Genomic DNA, 14,901 nt, shown 5'->3' with positions numbered 1-14,901 from the left:
AGCCAGATGGAAATTAGCTCGATATAAAATACAATAACCATGTTGAGCTGCTTTCTAGACATCCAGACAAAGAAACCAAAAGCACCTCAATTTCACACTTCAACAAATACTTTCATAAAATACCTACTCAAATCACACAATTTTTTTTCTTCACATAATATTTGCAAAAATAGTTAATTATCCCATGCAATCTAGTCAAAGTCAATACATATTCGTCATAATTACTGTATAAGGACAGCAAATATTTCAACATAATCTGTTGCCACTCATTTCCTTGATTCCTTTTTAACAGAGGATGAGGTGGATTAGAGAAGTTAGGTGAAATAACTGCACAGAGGCTGGTATCCCATAACCAAGTCACCTTTTATTTACACGTGTACAGTATATGGACTCCAGTACATGAGTTCAGCCAGTCCTTAGACTGAGGAGACACTCTGGAGCTCATGTTTGTCAGCTAGGGCTCCCTAATGGCCCAGGTTAACACTCCCAATCAGGGATCTCCTAGTCAATGAAATCCACCTAATCCTAGCTCCAACCACTACAAGAGGGGCTGTCCTCAAGGTTAGGAATGAGATTAACAATGTTCAGAATCATGAGGAGACTTTACAGAGTCGATACAAATTGTTCTTAGTGGTGGAGCACTCAGATTTAAAGTGATTAGCAAAAGAACAAATGGAGACATAAGGAAGCTTTTTTTTATTCTGGTGCAAGCGGTTAGGATTTGGACATCTGGTGAAGACAGGTCCAATCAAACCTTCAAAAGGGGATTGGAAAAGGAAGAGAAAAAAAATTGCAAATCAATAGAGAACGGGCAGGGCATGTGATTAATTGAACTTGTCCTTGAAAGGGTCATCAATGACAGCTAAATGTCTTCCTTTCTGCTATAAACGTCGACAATTCTCTGCCTTTTCCTGCTTTAAAGAACATTCTTTCTGGGAGCTGGACAATGTTGACAAAGCAGAGTTTTTCTGGCCTTTGTATCTAAAATTGCTGAGAGCAGTACAATGTAATTTTTGATATCTTCAAAGTTAAATCATCTCATCTGCTCTTCCCAAGATTCTGTTGAGTCAACTAAGAATGGACAGAAAACCTGAATCTTCTGCCTGACATAACTACCATCCACTCAAACTCCATGTAATTTGTCCAAAGTCACACTTTTGACTTCAAAGATATCAGATGACTTTCTGGCTTAATGACATTGACCAATGAAGTTGTTCTGAGCACCAAGATGAGCTGTGTGATTCTATTTTGAAGAACAGTCACATTGGATTTACAATGCTAACTCTGTGTTGCTCTGTAGATGTTGCCAGATCTGGTGAGTTTCCTCAGCAATATGAGTTCTTGTTGCAGATTTGCATCTGTGGAATATTGTTTTTGATGCTTATTTAAAAGAAAAACAAGCAGTTTCTCATAATGTGCCTCTGAGGAAAACATGTGACCAGTGGAGTGCCACAATGATTGGTGCTGTGTCCACTACTTTTCATCTTTTATATAAATGATTTGGATGTGAGCATAAACCGTATAGTTGATAAGTTTACAAATGACACCAAAATTGGAGGTGTAGTTGTCAGTGAATAAGGTTACCTCAGATTACAACGGGATCTCGATCAGATGTGCCAAATGGGCTAACAAGTAGCAGATGGAGTTTAATTTAGAGAAATGTAATGTGCAAATCTTGGGAAAACAAATCTTAGCAGGACTTAGACACTTAATGGGAAGGTCCTGGAGAGTGTTTGCTGAACAAAGAGACCTTGGAGTGCAGGTTCATAGTTCCTTGAAAGTGGAGTCGCAAGTAGATAGGATAGTGAAGAAGATGTTTGGTATGCTTTCCTTTATTGGTCACAGTGTTGAGTACAGGAAATGGGAGGGTCATGTTGTGACTGTACAGGACATTGGTTAGGCCACTGTTGGAATATTGTGTGCAATTCTGGTCTCCTTCCTATCAGAAAGATGTTGTGAAACTTGAAAGGATTCAGAAACAATTTACAAGGATCTTGTCAGAGTTGGAAGACTTGAGCTATAGGGAGAGGTTGAATAGATGCGGGTGTTTTCCCTGGAGCATCGGAGGCTGAGGGGTGACCTAATGGAGATTTATAAAATCAATAGGGGCATGGATAGGATAAATAGATAAAGTCTCTTTCCTGGGGTCGGGGAGTCCAGAACTAGAGGGCATAGGTTTACGGTGAGAGGGGACAGATATAAAAGAGACCTAAAGGGCAACTTTTTCATGCAGAGGGTGGTGCGTGTATGGAATGAGCTGCCAGAGGAAGTAGTGGAGGCTAGTACACTTGCAACATTTAAAAGGCATTTGGATAGGTGTATGAATAGGAAGGATTTGGAGAGATATGGGCCGGATGCTGGCAGGTGGCACAAGATTGGGTTGGGATATCTGGTTAGCATGGATAGGTTGGACTGGAGGGTTTGTTTCTGTGCTGTACTTCTCTATGACTATGACTCTACAATTCATCATTGTTATACTGTACATCCATCTCACTAAGGCAAAGAATCTACTGTAATCCCAGCAGTGCCCATTTTTTGCTTTTGTCACTGCTGAGACTACTCAGCTGCCTGCCCATCAGACTGGCCAGCAGGTCTCAAGAGGGGGGTAAACCTGTCCCTGAGCGTGCAAGTTCTATACTCATGTCCTTAAGGCCATCCCAAGTATATTAACATTATTGAGGAGCCTTTGTTAAAAATATCAGACAGTTAGCATTACGCCCAACTATAAAATCTAACTCTTTATCTCCGAAAGACATCTTACTTTCGTACCTTCCTTTGTGTCATCATAAACTTTAGCAACCGAACATTTAGTCTCTTCATTCAAGTAGATCATAAATAGTTGAGGCCCTAGTACTGATCCCTGTTGCACTCCAACACTGTCTGCTTGCCAATATGAAAATGAATATTTATCCTTACCCTTTGTTTCCTGTTCACCAACCAATCCCCTGAACATGCTAAAATGCTACTCCCACACCATAAGCTCTTACTATGTATTGTAACCTTTGTTGTGAAACTTAATTAAAAGTCTCTTGGAGATCCAAGTACACTGACCCAGTTCTGAGGAAGGATCACTCAACCCAAAATATTAGCTCTGATTTCGCTCCACAGGCATTGCCAGACCTGCTGAGCTTTTCCAGCAATTTCTGTTTTGGTTTCTGATTTACAGCATCCACAGTTCTTTTGAGTTTTATATTTCACAGAACCATGTTGACTCTGTCTGACTGTACTACAATGTCCAGCTACTATTTCCTTAATAATGGATTCCAAGATTTTCCCTTTGGCAGACGTGAGGCTAACCAGACTGTAGTTACCTGCTTCTGTTTTTTCAAGTAAAAAGTGAGGTCTGCAGATGCTGGAGATCAGAGCTGAAAATGTGTTGCTGGGTAAAGCACAGCAGGTCAGGCAGCATCCATGGAACAGTAAATTCGACGTTTCGGGCAAAAGCCCTTCATCAGGAATGGCTTTTGCCCGAAACGTCGAATTTCCTGTTCCTTGGATGCTGCCTGACCTGCTGCGCTTTAACCAGCAACACATTTTCAACTCTGCTTCTGTTTCTTCCCTATCTTGAACAAAGGTGACAACTTTAATACTTTACACTCTGCTATTCTCTCACCAAATCTTTGATTGGCTTCCCATCTCTTCTGAGTCAAATAGACATGAGTCAAAACCTTAACGCACATACGCAAGAATGACACCTCATACAGTGCTGAGGCCAAAGTGGAGCTGTCATAGAGAATGAAGATTTGCAAATATTTAGTGCTTTTCAAAATCTCAAAACATTCCAAAGTGATTTTTTTTTTAATGAATTACTTGTATTCTTTAATTTGAGAAGCTGAGCATCCAACTTGTGCATAGTAAACTCTCATGATCAGCAATGTGATAATGACAAGACAATCTGTTTTGGTGATGTAGACTAAGAGTTAACTATTGTCCAGGACACAATGAGTAAGTCTCTTGAATATCTCTGAAATAGTGTCATGGGATGTCTTCAATTCTCCTGTCATGCAGGCCGGGCCTGTGTCTGACATGTGATTAAAAAGACAGCTCCTGTGACTGTGCAGCATTCCTGCAGTACTGCACTGGAACATCAGCATACATTTTAACGTCTCTGGTGTAGGACTGGAAGCCACAATCTTCTGACTTAGAGCCGAGTTGGCCAGTTGCTAAGCCACAGCCAAACAGCAAGTGAGAGAATAGCACAGTCACTGTTCATTTATTTAGACTCTCTAAAAGGGGTTTAGTTAGTTAGCCTAACCAGATGACTGGGATGCGATGCAGAGTGAAGGCAATAGTGCAGGTTCAAGTCCATACCAGCTGATATTACCATGAAGGTCTCACCATCTCAACTTAGCCCCTCACCTGGATATCGTAACCAACTCACCACCACATGTCTCTTTCTCTCTGGGCATATGCTAACTTTACCTTGCCTTTGTTAGAAAATGTTTGCTTTCTTCCAACAAAATCTTAAATGGTTCAAGATGTTGCTCAAATCATAGGGTGAAGGAAGTGGCTGCTGTCTTTGACAATAGAATAAGTATAAACACTTCAGTGCCTGCAAAGGATTTTGTACATTGCAAGGAAACAGAAAATGCAAAACAAGTGCTACCTCATTCTTTTCTGGAAAGTCGTTTGTTTTAATACTTTATTATTCCCTGATGTTCTTGACCATGAATTAAGTTAATTTCTCCACTGCAATCTCTATTTCTTCTTCTGTATTATGCCTTGGGATATCTTGTTTGGCAAGTGATGTCACAAAAACTTAAGCAAGCTTGTTAAGTTTTATATTACAGTTTTGTCTAGCTACCATATGACAAAAAAATTATATGTATTCTCAAATGGATAGCGGCTTCCACTACTGCCACACAATGTTTTAGTGCCATCTTCTCTAATATTTCAACTTAATTCTAATTTTGCAAAACAGGTTTCACTGTGTTTTATTACTTATCATATGCAGTATTTTTCAAACAAATCCTCAAATTTATTATTAATTCTTTTGGAATTTCTAGGTTGGTTTATTTGGAACGTGCAAATAACATATGGTGATCCAGGCACATCACTCTAGGCTCCTGCTGTAGAAGCAACATGCTAAAAGAGGATTTGCAATAATCATCCAGGATTTCTACCAAATACTGAATGCATAATTTTAATTCAATGAGCACTTGTTCTCACATTTGTTGTGCCAACTGTGTTTGGTGCCCATTTATTTGATTAGATAAAGATTTACAATCTCTGCTCAAAAACAATGAAGTATTGGGACTCTCATTCATTAATGTAGTATTTCTTTCTTGAAATGTCCCCGGTGAAATGCTAAGCATTTGTTAGTCTTAGCTTCTCTACAAATTTAGTTTGACACAAGTATTTAAAAGAAAATATAAAGGTCTTGGAAGTGAGTTTTTGATAAGTTAACAAAGAAGGTGGTTGTAGATATTTCGTGTGTGGACTTTCGAAAGGCATTTATTTGATAAAATAACATATTATTGGCAAATTCGAAGCTTGTGGGATAAAAAGGAACAATAGTACCATCCATCCAAAATTGACTGAGGGGCAGAAACAGAGTTATGGTGAAAACTGTTTTTCACACTGATAGAAGAGAGATAATGGAATTCCCTATGGTTCAATACCAGGAACACTGACGTTTTGGCAGGTATAGAATTATAGAATCTCCTATAGTGCAGAAAGAGGCCATTTGGCCCATTGAGTCTGCACCGACTGTGAAGAGCATCCCACCCATACCCGACCCTATCTCCACAAACCTGTATTTACCATGTGGCTAATTCTCCTAGCCTGCATATCCCTGGATACCATGGACAATTTACCATGACTAATTCAGCTTACCTACACATCTCTAGACATGAATAACATTGATTTGGGAGTACAGGATATAATTTTGAAATCTGCAGATAGCACGAAACTTGAAAGTTTAGAAAACTGTGAGGAAAAATTTGATAGATTAAAGTGAATATGGACAAGTCAGTGGAATAGGCAGACAAATAGCAGATAAAAATCTACACAGCAAAGTGTGAAGTAACACATTTTGGAGTGAAGAACAAGGTGAGACAATACATATTAGTTATAGAGGTGTTGCAAGAACAGAGAGACCTAGGACCACTTGCGTAGAAACCTTTGAAAGTGCCAGGACAGGTTATTAAAGCAATTAATAACACATATTGAATCCTGGGCTTTATAATTTGAATAGAAAAGCCAGGAAGTTATGATCAACCATAGGCAATGAGTTTAAAACCAGCTGAAATACTGTACAATCCAGGCATCATATGAAAGCTTTGGAGAGTAAAGGAACCACTTGTTAGACTACCTCTGGAATCCTGCGTTCAATTTCTGCTTTAGGAAGGGTGTACTGGTCTTGGAGGGACTGAAGTGCAGCATTAGCAGTACACCTTGTAGACCATCTGAAATAGTTAAATTCTGAGAAGTGACTGTACGAACCAAGACTGTGTTCCCTGGATTTTAGAAGGTTAGGAAGTAAGACTTTAATCAAAATTTGATCAAAATTTAAAAGGTACTAAGATGGAAACTAATATTACAGGGAGAAATTATGTTAATGCATTGAGAAGTCTATGGCAAGGAAACATGCCTATGGTTAGTCAGATGTGTGATGAACAATATTAGGTATTTTTTACATGCAAAAAGTTTGCAATTCTCTTTTGCAAATAATGATTGATGCTACAACAATTGTTAACTTTAAAATCTATGATTGAAGTATATAAGTTAACCAAAGGTATCAATGAACATGGAGTGAAGTAGAAATCGGTCTTAGATCAGACATCGCCTCATCGCATAGTATATTGTTTTTGGGGTTAAATGGCCTCTGCTTCTATCTACCTTCATCACTGCTTTTTGCCGAGACCTCATGGGTTACATTGTCACTGAGTAAAGATCCTGGAAATCCCTCACTGAAGGAATACCTTCATCATATGGGCAGCAACAGTTAAGGGGTCACTTTTGCAAGAGCAAGTTTACGGGCAACAAATGCCTGCCTTGCCAGTGAAGAGTCTGGATCAGAGTGGTGCTGGAAACCAGAGTCTCGATTAGAGTGGTGCTGGAAACCAGACTCTAGATCAGAGTGGTGCTGGAAACCAGAGTCTCGATTAGAGTGGTGCTGGAAACCAGAGTCTAGATCAGAGTGGTGCTGGAAACCAGAGTCTCGATTAGAGTGGTGCTGGAAACCAGACTCTAGATCAGAGTGGTGCTGGAAACCAGACTCTAGATCAGAATGGTTCTGGAAACCAGAGTCTAGATCAGAGTGGTGCTGGAAAAGCACAGCAGGTCAGGCAGCATCTGAGGAGCAGGAAAACCGACGTTTTGGGCAAAAGCCCTTCATCAGGAATGAAGGCAGGGAGCCTACAGGGTGGAGAGATAAATGGGGACCTGGGGAGGAGGTTTCAAAGAGGACTTTTGCCTTCCCGGTGAAGCCTATATTGCATGAATAAATTTAAAAAGTAGATCGCAATACCAATCACCAGCCCACAATTTCCTCTGTCCCTCCATCATAAGGTCAGAAGTGAAGATGTTTGCTGATCATTGCACAATATTCAGCACCATGAATTATTCCTCACACATTTAAGCAGTCCATGCCCATGTGCAGCAAGGTGTAACAATATTCAGGCTTGGGCTGCAAGTAGCAAATGTCCTTAACATTCAATGGTATTGTCACAGAATTATAGAATCACAAAGTCGTTACAGTGTGGAAGCAGGCCATGCAGCTGATCAAGTCCACATTGATCCTCCGAAGATCCTCACAGCCAGACCCAACCCACCACCCTATCCCTATAACCCTGAACTTACCGCAGCTAGTCCACCTAGTCTGCATATCCCTTGGATACTTTGAGCAATTTAGCATGGCCAATTCACCTGACCTGCATATCTTTGGACTGTGGGAGGAAACCAGAGCACTCAGAGGAAACTCATGCGGACACGGGAAGAATGTACAAACTCCACACAGACAGTCACCCGATGTTTGAATTGAACTTGGGTTCCTGGTGCTGTGAGGTCACATTGCTAACCACTGAACTTTCGTGCCACCATTATTCAGTCCTCCACTGTCTACATTCTAGGGATTTGGAGCAGTGGTTACCCTGAAATAGAAACTGAACTGTGGCTACAGTAGCAGGTCAGAGGCTAGGAATCCTGCAGTGAAAAACTCTGACTTCCAGACTCCCCAAAGCCTGTCGGCCATCCACAAGTCACAAGTCAGGAGTGTGATGGAATACTCCACACTGGTCTGGTTGGATGCAGCTTCAATAACATTCAAGAAGTTTGATACCATCCGGGACAAAGCAGATCATTTGGTTGGCACATGTGCACAAACATTTAGCCCTCCACCTATGACTCTCAGTAGCAGCAATGTGTACCGTCTATAAGGTGCATTGCAGAAATTTATCCAAGTCTTCTTTGACAGTATCTTCCAAAACCCACAATCATAACCATTTAGTACATCAAAAGCAGTAAATACCACCACCTGCAAGGCCCATCCAAGTCACCCACCATCCAGATTTGGAAATAAATTGCCATTCCTTGATTGCAAAATCATGGAACTACCTCTGGAACAGCGGAGTGAGTGTACTTAAGCCAAATGGTCTGCAGCGGTTCAAGAAGGCAACTCATCACCAGCTTCTCAAAGATCAACTAAGCATGGACAATAAATGTTAAATACTGGACCAGCCAGCAACACCCACATCTCATGAGTGAATTAGAGCAACATCCTGATGCATAAGCCTCAATTACCACTACTACTGGCGGAGAGAATGTGGGAACTGTGATTGTGTGAAGTTGTCAAGACAAAATGCCTCGTGGTAAGGTGAGGTGCTTGTCCATCAGCTTGCATGGAGTACCAAGGACAGAGAGGTCAGAGTGGGAACAAGCAAGCCTTGAAAATCAGAATCTAGAAACAAAAATAGGTAAAACTTGACATACTCTAGAACACCACCATCTGATCTGTCAGTCAAAACATCGAGAGAGAGAGAGAGACAGGGTGAAAGGGCTAATTATCATAACTTCTTTTCCCTATGAAAATTAATTCTTCAACTGTTTGAAAAGCTTATGAAATTATTCAGAACAGCTGCCATCACACATGGAAATATTTGAGCTGATTAACTGAGAATGTGCGCATACATAAGGCTTGTGGGGTCTAGTAAATTTGAAAAAGTGTCCTGCCATCAATTACCACTGTCTCCTCTTATCTGTGACATGTTCAAGGATGAGTTTACTTCCCCACCAGTAAGTAATAGTTGATTTATTGAGTATGGAAGAAGTGTGCGCTTTTCCTAAAACGGTATTGAGAACAGTTAAAACAATTTTTCTGCTGAGAAACAGGACTTCACAGAACAGACTGCAGTTGCAAACCGAGTTCAGAAATTAGGAGACGGAAAGTATAGGAGGGAAAAATAATGCCTTGCTTATGATGTTCAATATTTATGTTGACAGTACATCAGTTGAGATTCCTATGAGCTATTTAGATATTCCATTTTATCACTAACTGTTCAGGTCCCCAAAAGAATACTAAACAGCTTGGAAAAATTCTGTCCAATTCATTCTAATTTTACTTGTCGTGCTTTTATACATTCCATTTGATTCAAATTATTGAGTTCAGTGACCATATTCCTGTGTATGTTCTATAAAGGTAGAACTCTGCTGTAGAAGGAGAGCTTTAGGCATATTGTTACAGTGCCAATTTTATGTCATTGTATCCCACTTCCCAGCCATGGAGAAACCTCCCTATGGATAGGCATTTAATCACTTGGACTCTCCAAATAACAATGGGTATAGCAGTGAATTCAGGTTTAGAAAATGAACAAAGAGAACTAGTGCAACCTAAAAAAAATGTCCATAATTGTTTTGAAATGTTTTCAAAATGCCAGCAGTCCACCTGTTTATTAACCAACTGAGAGTACAGCTCTTCATAATTCACACGGGAGCCACATTATATGGGCATAAGAAAAATATGGGACACATTAAACCCTCTGCTCTATCCAGCCTATCCCACATATTAGTGATACATTGAGCATTGAAATATATATACACTCTTGTAGCCTCAAACCATGCGACTTTCAGAACAAAACATACCAGGTTCAAATTCCTTCAATAGCAGTGGAGTTTAAATGTCACCAGATTTTTAAGGCATTGTAAGTGTTTCAATACCATCAAGCTGCACAGAAGAGATTGGCTAAGTGGAAACCAATGATGAGATACTCTGACTATAGAAGGGGTGTTTCGTTTTAAAATTCATAATACCTTTTGAAAGGAAAGAGTTCTAGTGGGTTTCTGAAAATCCCTACTGCAGAAACTGTATCAATATTATCCAACACTTCTGCCAATAATAAAGTATGCAGATTAATGAAACTGTATGATATTAAATAATACAACAGGATTTTTCAGGTTCATTCCATGAGCTGTGCTAACCTCAATGGAAAGAATAGTAATGCTTGGGTTCTAAATAGCCTCAGCATCCCTGGCTTAAAGAGAGAAAAGCAAAAAAGCACATCTAGCATTCTCAGGATCAGCAATGTTGAGACAGGACTGGCTCTCCAGCTGACAGGAACCTCATGTCCGCTGAATTCAGTGACATGCAGCATCAGCGAGCCTTCCATGAGGCAAAGAGGCTCCCTGGAGCCGGAAGGCAAATGCTGGAGATCAGAGTTTAGATTAGAGTGGTGCTGGAAAAACACAGCATGTCAGGCAGTATCCGAGGAGCAGGAAAATCGACGTTTTCTGCTCCTCAGATGCTGCCTGACCTGCTGTGCTTTTCCAGAACCACTCTAATCTAGTCCCTGGAGCCAGAAGTCCACTACCACGAGCTGTTGCCGAATCAGAGACCAGCAACCCTAGTAAACAACAGCACCAGAGGGGAAGCAGAGCTGCTCCCAATCCCTCACCTAAACTCTCAGATCCCAGGCCACCCGCTGAGCATTAATTGCCATTCAGTTGGCAGCAGGCCAGGAAGGCTATCCAAGTACCTACATGCCATATCCTTAACTTGGTGTGGTTGCAAGGGAGCTAAAGTGGTAAAGTCCCCACCCACCACCCTGTCTCATGATTAATGGACCCCTTCCTGACCATTACAATCATCAAGGGAGTAGAAATATTAGGGTTTCACCCATGCTCTCTATTCGCAGCCCTCTAGTACATGAGCTCAGACATGCAGAAGTTGAAAGGTTATCAAAATTTGAGGAACAGAAGACCAGCTGAAGCTACTTGCTTCTCTTAAAATTAAGAGAACATTTTCTATGTATATCATAGCGTGGAGAAAGTGAGGACTGCAGATGTTGGAGATCAGAATTAAAAAGTATGGTGCTGGAAAAGCACAGCCGATCAGACAGCATCTAAGGAGCAGGAGAGTCAACATTCCCAGCATAAACTCTTTTCACACATTCCTGATGAAGAACATTGAGTCTCTTGCTCCTCGGAGGCTGCCTCATCAGCTTTGCTTTTCCAGCACCATACGTTTTGACTCTTGTATATCATAGTGTGATGTTCGTGTTACTGAACTAAACAACCAGAGGTATAGATTAAAATGCCAGAGATTGTGCATTCAAACAGAAATTTAAGAATTTAAACACAGTTTAAAAATCTAATCTGGATATAAAAAATGGTTATCAAGTGACCAAGAAACTTTCAGATTGTTGCAAAGGCCTAACTGTCTCGTTGTCCTTTACAGAAGGCAAACTGCCATCTCCACCTATACCTGGCCTGTGAATCTAGTGTTGGAGCAGTGTGGATGACTCCTATAGCTGGGTCTGGTGGCCTTAGAGTTGGGGGAAAAATGCAACCATGCTTTGCTTCTAGAATGCTTTCCCTTCTCTAGTATTACCTGAGGTCCTCCAGATTAGACACACTCTTGCTGAGGAGATGTTTCTCCCGCCTGAGTTTTTTGATCTCCATTCGAAGCAGTCGGATATCATCCACCCGCTGTCTGTATTGTATCTCGCCTTTATTTAACATGGAATGCTGAATCTTGATCTTCTCATACAACAATGCCAGCTCGTCATTACGGCGTACCAATTGGGTACCCAGAATGTCTCTCTCGCTGATAACCTGGCAGGGATGTTAGAACAATGTTAATTGGAGAAACAACATGAAAGAATACTGAAATCTTACTTCATCAGTAAAGAGGGTGAACAGAAATCAACCTGTTGCTACATAAGGTCTGAGCTTCAAAAAAAACAAGGAAGGCTTCCCTGCAATTAAGGACACATAATAAGCTTAATAGCCCTTAATGTTTGCTAATAGGAATATGATAGGATAATTATGAACAGGACATTGGTTAGGCCACTATTGGAATACTGTGTGCAATTCTGATCTCCCAGCTATAGGAAACTTGAGAGGGTTCAGAAAAGACTTACAAGGACGTCACCAGTATTGGAGGGTTTGAGTTAGAGGGAGAAGCTGAGGGTATTCAGCCGAGACTATTTTCCCAAGAGCGTCAATGGCTGAGGGATGACCTTATAGTAGTTTATAAAATGATGAGGGGCATGGATAGGCTGAATAGTCAAGGTAGTGAAGTCCAATACTACAGGGAATAGGTTTAAGGTGAGAGGGGAAAGATTTAAAAGGAATCTAATGGCAACTTTTTCATTCAGAGGGTCGTGCATGCCTTGAATGAGCTGCCAGAGGAAGTGGTGGAGGCTGGTACAATTACAGCATTTAAAAGGCATCTGGATGGGTATAGAGGAAGGGTTTAGAGGAATTTGTGCCAAGTGCCAGCAAATGGGACTAGATTAATTTAGGATATCTGGTCAGCATGGGCAGGTTGGACCAAAAGGTCTGTTTCCATGCTGTACATCTTTGTGACTCAATGACTCTAAGTAGCAACACAAGTGGATAAAGAGGGCATCCAGCAAGCTTGCCTTCATCAATTGGGGCATTGAGCATAAAAGTTGGCAAGTCATGTTGCAGCTGTACAGAACTTTCGTCAGGCCACATTTGGAATATGGTGTGCAGTCCTGATCGCCACATTGCAGAAAGGATGTGGGGGCTTTGGAGCTGGTGCAAAAGAGGTTTACCAGGATGTTTACTGGATTGGAATGTATTAGCTATGAGGAGAGGTTGGAAAACTTGGATTGTTTTACTAGAGCTGAGGGGTGACCCATTAGAAATATAGAAAATTATGAGAGGCGTGAATAACATGGATTGTGGAAGATTTTTTTCCCAGAATGGAAATGAAAAATAAAAGGGGGCATAGGTTTAAAGTTTAAAGAGATGTGTGAAGCATGTTGTTTTACACAAAGGGTGGTGGTTACCTAGAGCACACTGCCAAGGGGAGGTGTTAGAACTAGATGCGATAGCAAAATTTAAGAGGCGTTTAGACAGACACATGAATAGGCAGGGAATAGGAGTATGTGCAGACAGATGGGGTTAGCTTAGAATGGCATCATGGCCAGCACAGACATGTTCAATGTTATAAATGCACGGGTCATAGATTGATGTGGACGAAATGCAGCTGTACAGGTCATTGGTTAGGCCACTGTTGGAATATTACGTGCGATTTTGGTCTTCCTATCAGAAAGATGTTGTGAAATTTGAAAGGGTTCAGAAAAGATTTACAAGGATGTTGCCAGGGTTGGAGGATTTGAGCTATAGGGAAAGGCTGAACAGGCTGGGGCTGTTTTCCCTGGAGGTTTGGAGGCTTAGGGGCGACCTTATTGAGGTTTACAAAATTATGAGGGGCATAAATAGGGCAAATAGACAAAGTCTTTTCCCTGGATTGGGGGAATCCAGAACTAGAGGGCATAGGTTTAGGATGAGAGGGGAAAGATATAAAAGAGATCTAAGGGGCAACTTCGTCACACAGAGGGTGGTACATGTATGGAATGAGCTGCCAGAGGAAGTGTTGGAGGGGAGTACAATTGCAACATTTAAGAGGCATTTGGATGGGTATATGAATAGGAAGGGTTTGGAGGTTTATGGGCCGGGTGCTGGCAGGTGGGACTAGGTTGGGTTTTGAATATCTGGTCAGCATGGACAAGTTGGACAGAAGGGTCTGTTTCCATGCTGTACATCTCTATGACTTTATGACGCTATGATCCCTTTGTTTGGCAACACTCCCCAGGATCCTACTATTAAGTATTTATATGTCCTGCCCTGATTTGCCTTTCCAAAATGCACCACCTCACATTTATCAAAATTAAACTCCATCTGTCACTCCTTGGCCCATTGACCCATCTGATCAAGGTTCCGTTGTTCTCTGAGATAACCTTTCTGATTGTCCACTACACCTCCAATTTTGATGTCATCTACAAACTTGATTTGGAGATGCCGGTGTTGGATTGGGGCGTACAAAGTTAAAAATCACACAACACCAGGTTTTAGTCTAAAGGTTTATTTGGAAGCACTAACTGGTTCATCACAATCATGTGATGAAGGACCAGCGCTCCAAAAGCTAGTGCGTCCAAATAAACCTATTGCACTATAACCTGATGTTGTGTAATTTTTAACTTTACACATCTCTTATGTTCACATTGAAATCACTCATATAAATGATGAAAAGCAGTGGACCCAGCACCGATCCTTGAGGCGCAGTGATGGCCACAGACCTCCAGGTTGAAAAGCAACCCTCCACCACCATCCTCTTTTACTTTCGAGCCAGTTCTGTTTCCAAATGGTTACGCCTCCCTGTGTTCCATGTGATCTAATCTTTTAATTCACTTGCATCCCAGTTTAACTCTCCAATCTAGTTTACACAGTGCTAATTAATTTTTGCATAAGGTAATAATTCAGCTACTATTACCTTTGAGATTTTTTTTCGCTTAAACGCAACTTGATTATGCTAATTCAGCAGAACCCCTTTCCTGGTCCTATCTACATTGTGGTTCATGTAAATACCAGCAATCATTGGATCTTCCCCCTTCCCCTGCAAGTTCCTCTCCAGCTCAGTGCACGTGTCCCAGA

At 41.1% G+C, this 14,901-nt stretch overlaps 1 protein-coding gene across 1 annotated transcript in view; it reads right to left on the bottom strand.

Annotated features, from left to right (window-relative positions):
* cfap58 (cilia and flagella associated protein 58) overlaps positions 1-14,901 on the bottom strand; it is a 206,828-nt gene that overhangs the window by 100,167 nt on the left and 91,760 nt on the right. Inside the window, exon 14 of the mRNA XM_060842287.1 lies at positions 11,825-12,048. Within this exon, the coding sequence (XP_060698270.1) occupies positions 11,825-12,048 (224 nt within the window). The remainder of the gene's footprint in view (positions 1-11,824; positions 12,049-14,901) is intronic.

This window comes from Hemiscyllium ocellatum, chromosome 22 (genome assembly GCF_020745735.1).
Source record: "Hemiscyllium ocellatum isolate sHemOce1 chromosome 22, sHemOce1.pat.X.cur, whole genome shotgun sequence".
Taxonomy (NCBI): domain Eukaryota; kingdom Metazoa; phylum Chordata; class Chondrichthyes; order Orectolobiformes; family Hemiscylliidae; genus Hemiscyllium; species Hemiscyllium ocellatum.
This window is presented reverse-complemented; position numbering and strand designations above follow the sequence as displayed.